This window comes from Somniosus microcephalus, chromosome 16, assembly GCF_052327205.1.
Source record: "Somniosus microcephalus isolate GS21.2 chromosome 16, FLI_Smic_1.0, whole genome shotgun sequence".
NCBI lineage: Eukaryota > Metazoa > Chordata > Chondrichthyes > Squaliformes > Somniosidae > Somniosus > Somniosus microcephalus.
This window is the reverse complement of record NC_141002.1, coordinates 93,851,918-93,865,855: the sequence shown is the minus strand read 5'-3', so window position 1 is coordinate 93,865,855 and position 13,938 is coordinate 93,851,918. Positions and strand designations below refer to the sequence as shown.

The 13,938-nt window shown below is 44.6% G+C and overlaps 1 protein-coding gene across 2 annotated transcripts in view; it reads left to right on the top strand.

Annotated features, from left to right (window-relative positions):
• The window catches only part of LOC147106391 (host cell factor 1-like), a 91,452-nt gene that overhangs the window by 54,338 nt on the left and 23,176 nt on the right, over positions 1 to 13,938 (top strand). For both annotated transcript variants that reach the window (XM_086009453.1, XM_086009452.1), the window contains exons 15-18: positions 1,549 to 1,772; positions 3,387 to 3,633; positions 8,977 to 9,137; positions 12,881 to 13,271. In XM_086009453.1, the coding sequence (XP_085865579.1) occupies positions 1,549 to 1,772; positions 3,387 to 3,633; positions 8,977 to 9,137; positions 12,881 to 13,271 (1,023 nt within the window). The remainder of the gene's footprint in view (positions 1 to 1,548; positions 1,773 to 3,386; positions 3,634 to 8,976; positions 9,138 to 12,880; positions 13,272 to 13,938) is intronic.

The following is a 13,938-nucleotide window of genomic DNA, read 5'->3' as shown; positions in this document are numbered from 1 at the left end:
AGCGGTAAATCTTGAGCTGGTTGTTGGATGGCACCTCTTTGGGGGGATTGTCTTATGCAGATGAGAGGATTGTCTTACGAAAATGGAGGGATTGTCCTATGAGGAAAGATTGGGTAGACTAGGCCTATATTCCCTAGAATTTAGAAGAATGAGAGATGATCTCTGAAATGTAAAAAATTCTTAAGGGGCCTGACAGGGTAGATGCTGGGAGGATGTTTATCCTTTGGACACTAAGGGAACCAAGGGATATGGGGATCGAGCGGGAAGGTGGAGATGAGGTAGAAGATCAGCCATGATCTCATTGAATGGCGGAGCAGGCTCGAATGGCTGAATGGCCGACTCCTGCTCCTATTTCTTATGTTCTTATGTTGTTTTGCTTTTTCGTGGAGGCAAGAAGTGATTATAGGCACTTTCAGAATATATGATAGTTTAGATAGGATGGATTGATAGATAGAATTGATAGGATGGATAGATAAAGATTAGATAGATAACGCTCTATCTGATACCTTTAAGCTCTCTTTGAGTTGTTTTGCAAGTTTTTGAAATCTGCTTCCAGAAGGATGTCTTGAGATGCCACAGGGTTAGTGAAGTAGCTCATATATACCCAGCCTTCCAAAATGCCTTTTGATATTCTGAAGTGCTCCCAGTTCCATACTTACAGCAGGACTGAACTTCACTGGGCTTAAATGTTGGCTGAAGTTGCAAATAACAGGTGGGAAAATTGGAAAATTCTTCACTTGCTTTCTTCAGTATAATTTTGAACTCCTAATTATCCAGGTCTCAATGGGGCCGGGCTAGGATGCGGAACTGAGGCGGGCATTCGGGTGACAGGATGGGGAAAAACTACTTGCTGTGTCAGTCAAGAGGACCAACCATACTCGGGTGACCTCTTTTCTGCCCCCATTCCACCCCTCTTTTTAATAAAAAAAAAAAAAAAAAAACCTGTCTGGCTGCACAAGGCATACAGGCAGCTGCTGGTGTATATTAGGGGTAAAGGGCAGTCTCCTGCCAGAAGCCTCTAGCAGTTGTACTGAGTGTTCAACAGCAACAATAATCTACTTGAATGCAGATAATTGTTGCTGTTGAACACTCCGTACTAATATTTAACATTGGACCTATACTTTAGTTGAGTATTATCACTGCTGTGTTAGATAGATTATTGGACTCTAGGGGAAATTGAGGGATATGGAGATAGGGCGGGAAAGTGGAGTTGAGGTCAAAGATCAGCCATGATCTTATTGAATGGTGGAGCAGGCTCGAGGGGCCATATGGCCTACTCCTGCTCCTAATTCTTATGTTCTTAGCTACACACTGTTTGCAGCCTGGATCCTTGTTTTACACACAGCTTTCCCCCTTTTTTTAAGAACAAGAGCTATGTTAAGATAATATGTGTATAATATGCCACCTCTGTGTTGCCATGTGGATTACTGCAACTGAAATCCAGGCTCATGTCATAAAAACCGAGATGTATTTTGAACTGCTTTAGAGTTTCTTCAAGAGTGTTTAATAGTTCTTGAAAGCCTTTCTTTGTAATGTATTGCCATGTAGGTGTTACTGCATTGGGTACTGTGACTGCTGCAGCCACTACAACCCATGTTGGAGCAACTAGTCTTGCATCATCAAACTTTACAACACCAGTCACTGCTCTGGCTAGAGTAACAACGCTGGCCACCCAAGGAGTTAGCACAACTACTGATCCCTTGGCTGTGGCACCAACAACATTAAAGGCTACAACAGGAATTGTCTCAACTCCTTCTATAGTTAACACTGAGGTAATTGGTTTATCTTATCGATTGTTTGCGTGTTTTTGTCTTTTGCTAATTAAATAAATTACAGCAGAATCTCATCTTTGTGTTTACATCCCTTCATGGCCACCCTGTTTCCCATCTCTGTAATCTCCTCCAGCCGTAAACCTCCCCTCCCCCCAAACTTTCCATTCCTCTCACTCTGGCCTCTTGTGCAACACCTTCACCTCCTTTTGTACCTCCTTTGACGGCCAAGTATTCAGCCGCTTAGGTGCCATGCTCTGGAATTCCCTCCTTAAACCCCACTGCTTCTTCACCCGTGTCCTCGTTTAAGACTCTCCTGAAAACCCAAGCTTTTGGTCACCCTTCCTAATATCGTGTAGGCTCAACATTCATTTTTTTTCTCCCTATGCTTCTTAGGATTGTTTTTTCTGCGTTACATGTACAATATAAATGCAAGTTGGTGTTGCAACTTTCGCTGGTTCGCCGTTCCCCGACGTATTAATTTAGAATTCTTTTCCTCATCTTCAAATTCCTCCATGATCTCTACAATCTTCAACCAACACCCCTGCGAACAAATACTGGTCTTCCAACTATGATCATCTGTCCCCCATCCCAACATTTGAGGGTAGGGCCTTTTGCCATTATATCCCCTGCACTCTGGAATTTTCCTCCTAAACCTCCTCACTTCAGTTCCTTCCTCACCATCACCAAAAACCTTTTGAAAATTTATCTATTTGGCTGTGCCTTCAGTCGCCTCTCCTAACTTCTCTCCTACTTTCTGCTTGATGTCCTTTTATAAATTCACCTCGGGATATTTTGTTCTAAAAGAAAGACTTGCATTTCTATAGCGCCTTTCATGATCTCTGGACATCCCAAAGCGCGTTACAGCCAATGAAGTACTTTTCAAGTGCAGTCACTGTTGTAATGTAGGCAATGCGGTAGCCAAATGGCGCACAGCAAGCTCCCACAAACAGCAATGTGATGATGACCAGATAATCTGTTTTAGTGATGTTGATTGAGGGATAAATATTGGCCAAGACATCGGGGATACCGCCCCTGCTCTTCTTCGATATAGTGCCACGGAATCTTTTACGTCCACCTGAGAGCAGGCAGGGCCTCGGGGTTTAACGTCTCATCCGAAAGACGGCACCTCCGACAGTGCGGCACTCCCTCAGCACTGCACTGGAGTGTCAGCCTAGATTTTTGTGCTCAGGTCTCTGGAGTGGGACTTGAACCCACAACCTTCTGCCTCAGAGGCGAGGGTGCTCCCACACTGAGCCACGGTTGGAACAATGTTCTGTGAAAGATGCTATACAAGCAGAATTTGGGTTACTGTTCTGGGTGTAGCTAATTGACATTGATTGCCAGCGTCTTCCCCCCCCCCCCCCCCCCCCCCCAGCACTACCAATCCTCATTTTGATGAAACCAAATATTCACCAAAATTATGAATCTGAAGTGCAGAAGCACAGTAAGGTTTAGGTACAAGAGTAAGAAGTTTACGTTGGAAGTTCTTGGTCAGTTATAGATTATTATGGTCCTCTACATTGAAGAGTTGTTCCTGAATGTTTACAGTTACACGCCCAATAATGCATTCGTAGGTTAATACTTTCTTGCTGCGTGTATTTTGTGTTTTGACAGCCCATGTTTGTGATATCAGGAGAAGCAGTGTCCCCTCGAGTAACTGGCTTGGTTGCGCACACCAGTGAAATTCAGGTGCCCGTGGCTGTAGAACAACCCGCAACTGCAGTAGCTGTCTCCGAGAATAGTGTGCAAACCTCAGATCAACAGATACATCAAGCAGCAGAAGAGCCAGCCCATGAAACTACAGAGACAAATACTACGAATACAGCTACCTCCAGTACAGCAAACATATCTCTGAATCAAAGTAAGTAGATTAAACTCCCTGCCCCACCCCACCTTTCCCTGCTTCTGTACTTGCTTAAAACCCGGTAGATCTCTAACCTTTCCCAGTTCTGGCGAAGCGTCGTCGACCTGAAACGTTAACTCTGTTTCTCTCCCCACAAATGCTGCCTGACCTGCTGAGTATTTCCAGCATTTTCTGTTTTTATTAAAGAAAAGTGAGGTGTTTAAAATTGGTCACCAATGTTCCCTTTAAGCTGCGCAGCGCTGTACAGCTCCCACGCCGCCGGCTAACATGCTCACCAGCTTTTAAATAGGAAAAACTGCGCCTGCGTGGTATTTTGAATGGGCTGCACAGCCCCTTAAAAGAGCCGCACACTCCCAAAAAAATTAAAGAACATTTTTGGTCACACCATTTAAAGGAGTGATATTTCTTAATTAATGTTGGTGCAGTAGAATTGCTAACATTGTGCTTCTGCCTGGCTTATCATTACAAACAAGGATGGACTGACAGACCGCAAGAGCTCTTTTTCTGTCCAGTTGGTGGAACCCGACTACTTCAGCTGTTCTGAGATGTACTAGCGCAACTCTAAATAATTATTTTTTAAACTTTTTTTGTTAGCTACTCTGGAGGGGTGACCGTATAATTCTCAATATCGCGGATAGAAATTTTACATCTGTCGTGCTAGATGTCATACTTGTATGTTACAGGTAGAAAATAATTTTAAAAAAATACTCACTTAATGCTGGGTGCTTCTGATCTTTGGCCTGAAAGAAAGACTTGCATTTATATAGCGCCTTTCACGACCACCAGATGTCCCAAAGCGCTTTACAGCCAATGAAGTACTTTTTGAAGTGTAGTCACTGTTATAATGTAGGAAACGCGGCAGCCAATTTGCGCACAGCAAACAGCAATGTGATAATGACCAGATAATTTTTTTTTAATGATGTTGGTTGAGGGATAAATATTGACCAGGACACCGGGGAGAACTCTCCTGCTCTTCTTCGAAATAGTATCCTGGGATCTTTTACGTCCACCTGAGAGAGCAGACGGGGTTTAATGTCTCATCCGAAAGACAGCACCTCCGACAGTGCAGCACTCCTTGGAGTGTCAGCCTGGACTTTTGTGCTCAAGTCCCTGGAGAGGGACTTGAACCCACAACCTTCTGACTCAGAGGCGAGAGTGCCTCCCACTGAGCCACAGCTAACACCGCAAACATTGTTTCACTGAAACTTGCAAGCATTTTCCTATCTCCACCTTCTCTTACCAAACAACAATTAAACTTTGATTAACCTGAGCCTGTGTTTACATAACAAAAGACTGTGTGGCCTTAATGCAACACAGTTCTACATTAGCAGAAGAATATTACATTGGGCAATCCATTTCCGTCCTTATAACGCATGTTATCCCACTCACTGAGTGCAATGTCATAGGAAATATTTAAACAACAACAATATCAACATCCGCTTATATAGCAGTTTTAATATAGAGAGTCATCCTAAGGAGATTCACTGAGGTGCAAACAAAAAAAAATACGCTGAGTCAAAGAAGGAGATATTAAGAGTGACCAAAAGCTTGGTCAAAGAGGTGGATTTTAGGGAGAGTCTTAGAGGAGGAGAGAGAGTTGGAGAGGCAGAGGGGTTTCAGGTAGGGAATTCCAGAGCGTGGGGCTTAGGTTGCTTAAGGTATGATTATCAATGGTGGGACGAAAGGAGGGGGGAGGGGAATGCACGAGGTCACAGTCAGAGGAGCGGAGAGTTTTAAAGGTGATAGAGGGCTGGAGTGGGTCACGTAGATGTGGAGGGGCAAGACCATGCAGGGATATACACACGAGTATGAGAATCTTACATTGGAGGCACTGGGGTACATGGGGCCATTTTAGATCAGTGAGGACAGGGTGGGTCTTGGTGCAGGATTAAACACGGGCAGCACAGTTTTGAATGAAGTGAAGCTTACGGAGAGTTGGAGGATGGGATGCCGGCCAGGAGAACATTGAACTAGTCAAGTGTGGAGGGGGTTGTCTGTGTCCGAGGTTGAGGAGAATGAGATGAGCTAATGCACCATGGTCACAGTCACAGTGAGAATGTCATCGAGTCATAACGGCACAGAAGGAGGCCATTCGGCCCATCGAGTCCATGCCGGCTCTCTGTAGAGCAATCCAGTCAGTCCCATTCCCTCGCTCTATCCTCGCAGCCCTGCAAGTTTATTTCCCTCAAGTGCCTATCCAGTCTCCCCTTGAAAACATTGAATTTCTCTGCTTCCACCACTTCCGTCGGCAGCAAATTCCAGGTCCTCACCACTCACTGCATAACAAAGTTTTTCCACACTCCCTCCTGTATCTCTTGCCCAAAACCTTAAACCTGTGTCCCCTACTCGTTGTACCATCAACTAGTGGGAACAGCCTTTCCCCGTCTAGCCTATCCAAACCCGTCATAATCTTGTACACCTCTATCAAATCACCCCTCAACCTCCTTTGCTCTAATGAAAACAAATCCAGCTTCTCCAACCTGTCCTTGTAGCTAAGATCCCCCATCCTCGGAACCATTCTGGTAAATCTCCTCTGCACCCTCTCACGGACCTTCATCCTTCCTAAAGTGTGGTGACCAGAACTGGACACAATACTCCAGTTGTGGCCTAACCAGCGCTTTATAAAGGTTCAGCATAACTTCACTACTTTTGTACTCAATACCCCTATTTATGAAGCCCAAGATTCCATATGCTCTGTTAACCACTCTCTCAATATGTCCTGCCACCTTCAGGGACCTATGCACATTAACTTCCAGGTCCCTCTGTCCCTGCACACTCTTTAAAACTGTGCCATTAAGTGTATTTTGCCTCTCCCTGTTCCTTCTGCCAAAATACATCACCTCACACTTCTCTGTATTAAATTCCATCTGCCCCTTGTCTGCCCATTCTGCTAGCCTTTCTATGTCCTGTTGCAGTCGATTGATATCATCCTCACTGTTTGCTACACCCCCAAGTTTGGTGTAATCGGCAAATTTAGAAATTCTACTCTGTATTCCGATATCCAGGTCATTTATTTATATAGTGGCCCCAGCACTGACCCTTGGGGAACACCACAGTCTACCATCCTCCAGTCTGAAAAACAGCCATTTACCACAACTTGCTGTTTTCTGTCCTTAAGCCAATTCCTTATCCAAGCTGCCACTTACCCACCTATTCCATGAGCCTCAATTTTGTTAACCAGCCTTCTACGTGGTACTTTGTCAAACGCCTTCTGAAAATCCATGTAGACAACATCCATTGCATTCCCTTCATCAATCCTCTGTTACTTCATCAAAAAATTCAATCAGATTAGTCCAACACGATTTGCCTTTTACAAATCCGCGTTGACTCTCCTTAATTAGCTTAAAACCCTCCAAACGTCCGTCAATTTTTTCATGATTATTGTTTCTAAAACTTTACCCACCACTGATGTTAAACTGACCGGCCTGTAGTTACTAGGATTGACCTTACACCCTTTCTTGAACAGTGGTGTCACATTTGCCACTTTCCAATCCTCGGGCACCTCCCCCGCATCTAGGGAAGATTGGAAAATTATGGCAAGCCCATCCGCTATCGCCTCCCCCAATTCCCCCAATACAAAGTACTCATCGAGTATTCTAGCCTTGCCCTGCGCCTCTAAGCATATATCACCTTCTTTGTCCCTAATGGGCTCCACCCCGCCTCTTACTACCTGCTTACTGTTTACATGCCAGTAGAAGATTTTTGGGTTCCCTTTTATGTTAACTGCCATTCTACTCTCATATTCATATTCTCTCTTTGCCAATCATATTTTCATCTTCTCTTCCCCTCTCAACTTACTGTATTTGGTCTGATTCTCCCTTGATGAATTCACCTGACATGCATCATACTCCCTCTTTTTTTTTGTTTCATCATCTTCTCTATCTCCCTCGTCATCCAAGGAGCCCTTGCTTTGGTTCCCTTACCCTTCCCTCTTGTTGGAATTTACCTAGCCTGTACTTGGAACATCTCCTCCTTTAAAGATCACCCATTGTTCCGTTAGTTTTCCCTGTCAGTCTTTGGTTCCATTTTACCCTGGCTAGATCCTTTCGCATCCCATTGAAGTTAGCCCTATTCCAGTTTAGAATATTAAATATGACAGTAGAAAGTATCATGATTCAATGTGAAGGATGGCGACAGTGATGAATTTAATTACGACCACTGATTCCATTTTCTTTCATCAATTGTGCAACTTAACTCGTAGCAAGACCTTGTCTGCACATTCATAAAAATCTGTATATGGATATCTTCTGGTGTTACATTCAGGCACAGTTGGAATGGGAAGAAATAAAATGAACACTGATGTGGTGTTTATAACTCTTATAAGAAAGCAGTTAGGACAAAGCAGAGTGGCCTAGAAATTCAGTGGGCTGTGCCACCCGTTAGTGCCTTAAGATGGCGCTACGTGGGTCGCAAGCCACTGGCCACACCTCCCACTAAATTCAGCAGGACGCTAGTGGTGGCGCTAGCCGTTAGCGCTGCGCCGCTACCGATGACGTCATCGGTGTGCGCAGCGCCCTGCTGACGCCCCGGCCGCAATATTTAGATGCGCATCCTGATTTAACGCCGGACGCTATGTGGGACCGATTCAGGGGGGGGGCCTACCTGCGGCGGTGGAGGTGCAAATTAAAGGAGCGGTGCGGGGCGGCCATTTTTGTTGCTGGCTGCCTGCCAGCACCTCTCTGCGCTGCCGTCCCCGGCCTCCTGAGCCCCCCCCCCGGCGGAGTGCCGACTGCGTTCCAAGAGCCCGGCACTTCTCCTCGGTGCCGGGCTCTTTTGCCGGCACTCGCGATCCCCGGGGGCCCAGCTGGGCCCCAGATCGCGCTGAACAAGGCCCCTCCCCTTTAAGAAGGGGAGGAAGGCCTGCAGTACCGCAGCGTGACGTGCCGCAGCTTGTGGCGCTGCGGCACGTAGCGAGACGATATTCAGTTGCAGCGCCCCAAGAGGGATGCGGGGCGCCTCCAGTAGCGCCGCGCTTCCCTTTGGGGTGCTCCAACTGAATTTCCGTCGGGCAGCCGCGAATGCTTCCGGGGCGCTACTTTTAGCGCCCTGGCGAGGCTGGCGCCCCAAACGGGGCTATAGTCAATTTCTAGGCCAGTGAGTTTTATTCTGTATCTCAATTCCCAAAATGTTCCATTCCGCAGTGTCCTTGTGAGCAAAATTTAACATGGGCTCGCCCAACTTATTGAGTCTCCCGATAGAGGTGATTAACCACAACTATAAAATACCATCTGCGATCCATGAAAATAAGCAAGCAAAATTCTAGGATAGTAACATGACATTCTTCTTGCTATACCATTCAGTGCTTTTTTAAAAATACCTATTGGGATTTGTATGTCACAGTTCAGCCACCAGACACAAGTAACAATGGTATCCCAGAAAGTGTCCACGGAGAAACAGCGACTGCAGGAACAACCAATACAGCGACCACCGTCTCGGCAGCACGCACTGGAGCAGTGACCACTGTTACACAATCCACACCCACTCCAGGCCCTTCATTGCAGGTAAGAAAAGAAGAAAATGATTCTGTTTTGACTGGTGCAACAATAAGCATTGTTCTTTTAACTATTTTGCTTATCTTCAACATGCAAGAGGATATTTGGGGAGGCTGCACTCCCCACAAATCTGCCTTCGTGTTAGAGCCCAATCTCTGACTTACGATCCCATCACGCAAGGCTCTGTACTGGGAGTGGAGCTTTGCAAAGTTATCCTGCATGCAGCAAGACCTGGGCAACATCAAGACTTGGACTTGTAAGATCTTAATGATCTCTCAGTTCTTGGACAAGACACCAATAGGTAGCAGCCAGTATGTTTGTCTTATTTGTCATTATTTGTCTCGGCACAGACGTTAATAACTTCCATGTCGGTAAAACTTTAAATTTCTCTTTTTTTACCCCTCTTTTTAAGTCGGTGTCTCAGCAGCTTTTCCTGGCTTTCCAAATCCCTGTTTTTTTCCTTCCTTTGCTGAGTTTTCAGATCGGTTACCCTGCAAATTAGATCTTTTTCCTTCTTTATCTCTCCTTCTCTCTCCTGCACTTTATGCTTAATCACCTGGCTATGTTTCTCTCTTAACTCGTGTTTTTTTTGATTCACACTTTTATCACTTCTTCAAAGGGGACTCGGTCTCCTTTGATTAAACGTTCCGTCAATAATACCTGCACTTCCTCCGCACAGGCGCCTTTGTCTAACTTACTCTTATATGCGTTAACTAGCCATTTGGTGATTTTCCTAACAGCCCTCTAACATCAATAACTATAGGCGCGCAATTCACAGGCACTCCCCACAGGGTTTATCCCTCCTCAAGAGCAGCAGCTGATCAGGAAGCTACTTTCGAGGTCCGATCTATTACACAATACTAGCCGCTTTGTCTTGTCCCATCTGAAGCGTGCCAATTTGTAAGATCTTAATGATCTCTGAGTTCTTGGACAAGACACCAATAGGCAGCAGTATGTTTGAGCAATAGATCAAGATTTATTAAGCATACAGCGTAATATACTTAATATTAGGCGATAGTTTTCTTCTTCCTTCTTCTTAGGCAGTCCCTCGGAACCAAGGATGACTTGCTTCCACATTAAAAATGAGTTCTCAGGTGACTGATGAGTCCAATGCGGGACCTACAGTCTCTGTCACAGGTGGGGCAGACGGTGGTTGAAGGGGCGGGTGGGTGGGGTGCTTGGGTTGACGTGCGCTCCTTGCGCTGCCTGCGCTTGGCTTCTGCTTGTTCCCGGCGAAGAGACTCGAGGTGTTCGGCGCCTTCCCGGGTAGCTCGCAGCCCTTGGTCTCTGGAACCTCTCGGACACAGGTGACGTCGTCTTAAGTCTGTTCCTTTGTTCTTGCAGTACGTCTGTGTAAAGTTGTTGTTTGAGTATCGAAGTTTTAACCCTTTCCTTATCAACAGTTCGTTTGGCCAGTGTCCATATATGGTCTTTAACAAAATCACCTTTTTTAATTGGTTCTAATAGTCAAAATACCATTGTCACTCAGACCAAGGTTAGCATCTTGGCCACACCTTTTTCAGTACTTTTCCACAACCCTATCTTGCTGTCTTATCTTGTTTATAGTTCTTCACCCCATTGGAATTTACTTTATCTCTTTCATTTCTAGCTTCCCTGGTACAAGGCCTTTATACCAAGGGTCCATATCAGCGCTGTTTCACTAGTCTTGAGGTATCCAGACTATCTCACATTAATCTACCAGATAAACACCTTAACTTCTATGATCTCTCTCATTTTATGTCCTTATACTAATTATCCTTTAAATATTGTTGCAATTAGTTTTGTTAAGCGAATTCTAAGTTCTATTCAGCATTATAATATGTTATTTAATGATTTGACCTTCACTTGCAGCCTGTAGCTGTTTGTTATCAAAGCTTAGTCAAAACTGCTTTTGACTTGCAGCTGCATTCTGAACAAGTCTTAGCTTTTTAGTTACCCAGGAGTAGTTATGGGTAATATTATTTGGTCAATGGCTACACTTGAAGTTATACATATATGATTCTCGTCTACTAAATATCAGCCTTTCGTACAGACTGATAAATGGCAAGTAACATTCACGCCGCACCTATGTCAGGCAATGACCATCTCCCACAAGAGAGAGCCGAACCTCCGCCCCATGACATTCAATGGGGTTACTGACGTGAATCAGTCATTCATGAAAGAAAGACTTATGAAATAATACTGAGCGGCCTACGGGTGGCGCTGTCCAGGGAGAGTATAAATACTCAGGCACGGGCCCAGCTTGCGCAGGACATTCTTAACAGGAACTAGTGAAGAACACAACTAGACCTCCATGTTGTAAAACAGTTGATTAAAGCTTTGTTTAACGCTTAGACCAAGTGCCTAGTAGTTTTCTTACGTCAGTTACCATTGCCGAATCCCCTACCATCAATATCCTGGGGGTTATCATTGACTAGAAACTCAACTAGACAAGCCACATAAATGCCATGGCTACTAGAGCAGCTCTGAGGCTGGGTATTTTGCGGCAAGTGACTAACTTTGCTCCTCCAAGTTTCTCCACCACCTACAAGGCACAACTCCGGCGTGTGATGGAATACTCTCCACTTGCTTGGACGGGTGCAGTTGCAACAACACTCAAAAATCTTGACATCATCTGTGACAAAACAATCCACTTGTTCGGCACCCCGTCTACCAGCTTAAACATGTCCACCACCCGTGTACCATGACTGCAGTGTGTAGTATCTACACCACCAACTGCTGCAAGTCACCATGGTTTTGTCGGCTGCACCTCCCAAACCTGTGACCTCCACCACCTAGAAGGACAAGGTGTATGGGGACACCAGTACCTCCAGGTTCCCCTCCAAAATCACACACCATCTTGATGGGCATATATCACCACTGAGTCAAAATCTCAGAATTTGCTACCTAACAGGATTATAGGAGGACCTTCACCACACGGACTGCAGTGGTTCAACAAGACGACCCACCGCCACCACCTCAAGGGAAACTGGGGTAGGCAATAAATGCTGGCCTTTCCAACGATAACCCATATCCCAACAATGAATTTTTAAAAATTCACACTGGTATTTTGAACAGTATGGATGGAAACCAGCCCTTCTGGTGGGAAATATAGGTGAGTCATTTAGGCAGGAGAAAATCAGCCAGGGTTCCCACTCCTGTGGGTAGATTTTAATTATCGGGCGGCCGCCTGATAGTACCTAGGGTAGGCCTGGTCCGTTTTGAGCGTCGAGCCTCATTAGCATCAGGCCAGCGGTTTGCGTTCGGAAATCAAGCCCCCCCCCCGGGGTAGCCCACTGGCTCTGGGCCGCCTTAGTATCAGGCAGCCAGAAGGAGGTAAGTCCGTTGGGGCGGGGGGCGGGGAGCTGTTTCTGGATATTTTATAGTAATGCAGAAACTGTTGCAACATACTTATTACATTGAAAACTTGGGGTACTTGAAATCTTCCCTTTCTCATCCACACAAAACTTGAAGTATTTCCCGTCGTGGGCATATCTGTTTATGTTTAATTCGGGGTTGTTTAATTCAAATTATCGGATCATTCAATTTTTTTTGGCACCAAATTCCTATTTAGCTGTATTATTCACTTTGCATAATAAAAAAATGTTGGATAATTCAGTTTATTAGCACAACAATGACTTGGAATTAACAGGAGTGTTCTATATTTGCTGTATCTAAAAGACAGAATCTGGTGGAGTATATTTTATGTTTGTGTTTTGGATTCATACCAGGCGTATACTTGTAGTCTTAACATTTCACTTTCCAATGACCAGGCCATCTCGACGACATCGGAAGTTACTTCAAGCAGTAGTACATCTTTGTCAGATTCGAGCATGTCGCAGTTGGCACCTGCTGCAGAGACTGGCCAAAATCCAGGGAGTTCTGAGCTTCAGCCTTCATCCGACCAGACATTAAAGAACTTTGAAAATGCAGTAATCCCACAGCCAACTGAGAGTCAGCAACCTGATCAGTCAGAGGCCTTCGAGGACCCGCAGGAGAAAGCGGAGGGCGGTGAAGCACAGGAACCGTTGAGTCAAAACCCAGAGCAGCCCCACCATGTCACTGCATCTGAGCCTTTTGTCACTGGAACAAAACCAGCCGACAGTGTCCAACACCAAACGACTGCTGGAGATGTTCCAGTGTCTTTATTGCCAAAAGCTACAGGTAAGCACCAGTTTTTTTTTGTTGTTGAAAGTAACTATTTTAAATGTGGTTCAGGAATAGGCGGAAATTCTGCCCAAAAGGAGAACGGTAGCTGTATTTTTAATCACTGAAAGAAACATTGTCCGACAACAACGCAAGCCATTAGTTGCTATCGGGAAAAAGTTTGAATTCCATTTTATACAGAGTGTCAGTAGGTAGAGACCAAGTACTGTATAACCTTGTTCTTGGAATCATTCTGCAGATTAGTATAACTGAGCTTAAAAATGTTGGTTTAACCTACTATTTAAAAAAAAAAACTTTGAGTAAGGGTGTGTAGCAATCAAAAATGTGAAATCTGCAGCTTTAGATACAATACTACTCTTAAATTATATTAAATTAATTAACGACCATGACTTGTTTTATATCTGAGGAATGTATACATTGGTAATTCAGAGCTGTGTCCATTTGTATTTTGGTAATCTAATATGCTATTGATTAATGAAACCATTAAACCTTTCTATATCTGATTTCTAAAATATCCTGGATAATTTTGCATTCGGTATTTTGCGGAGAAATGTATCAATTTCAGCTTGTTAAAGTGTATTGTTTATATTACAGTGCTGCCGCTGGATATATAAAAGGGTTCCACTTTTTTTTAAAACAGAATTTATTATGTAGACGTCAGTTA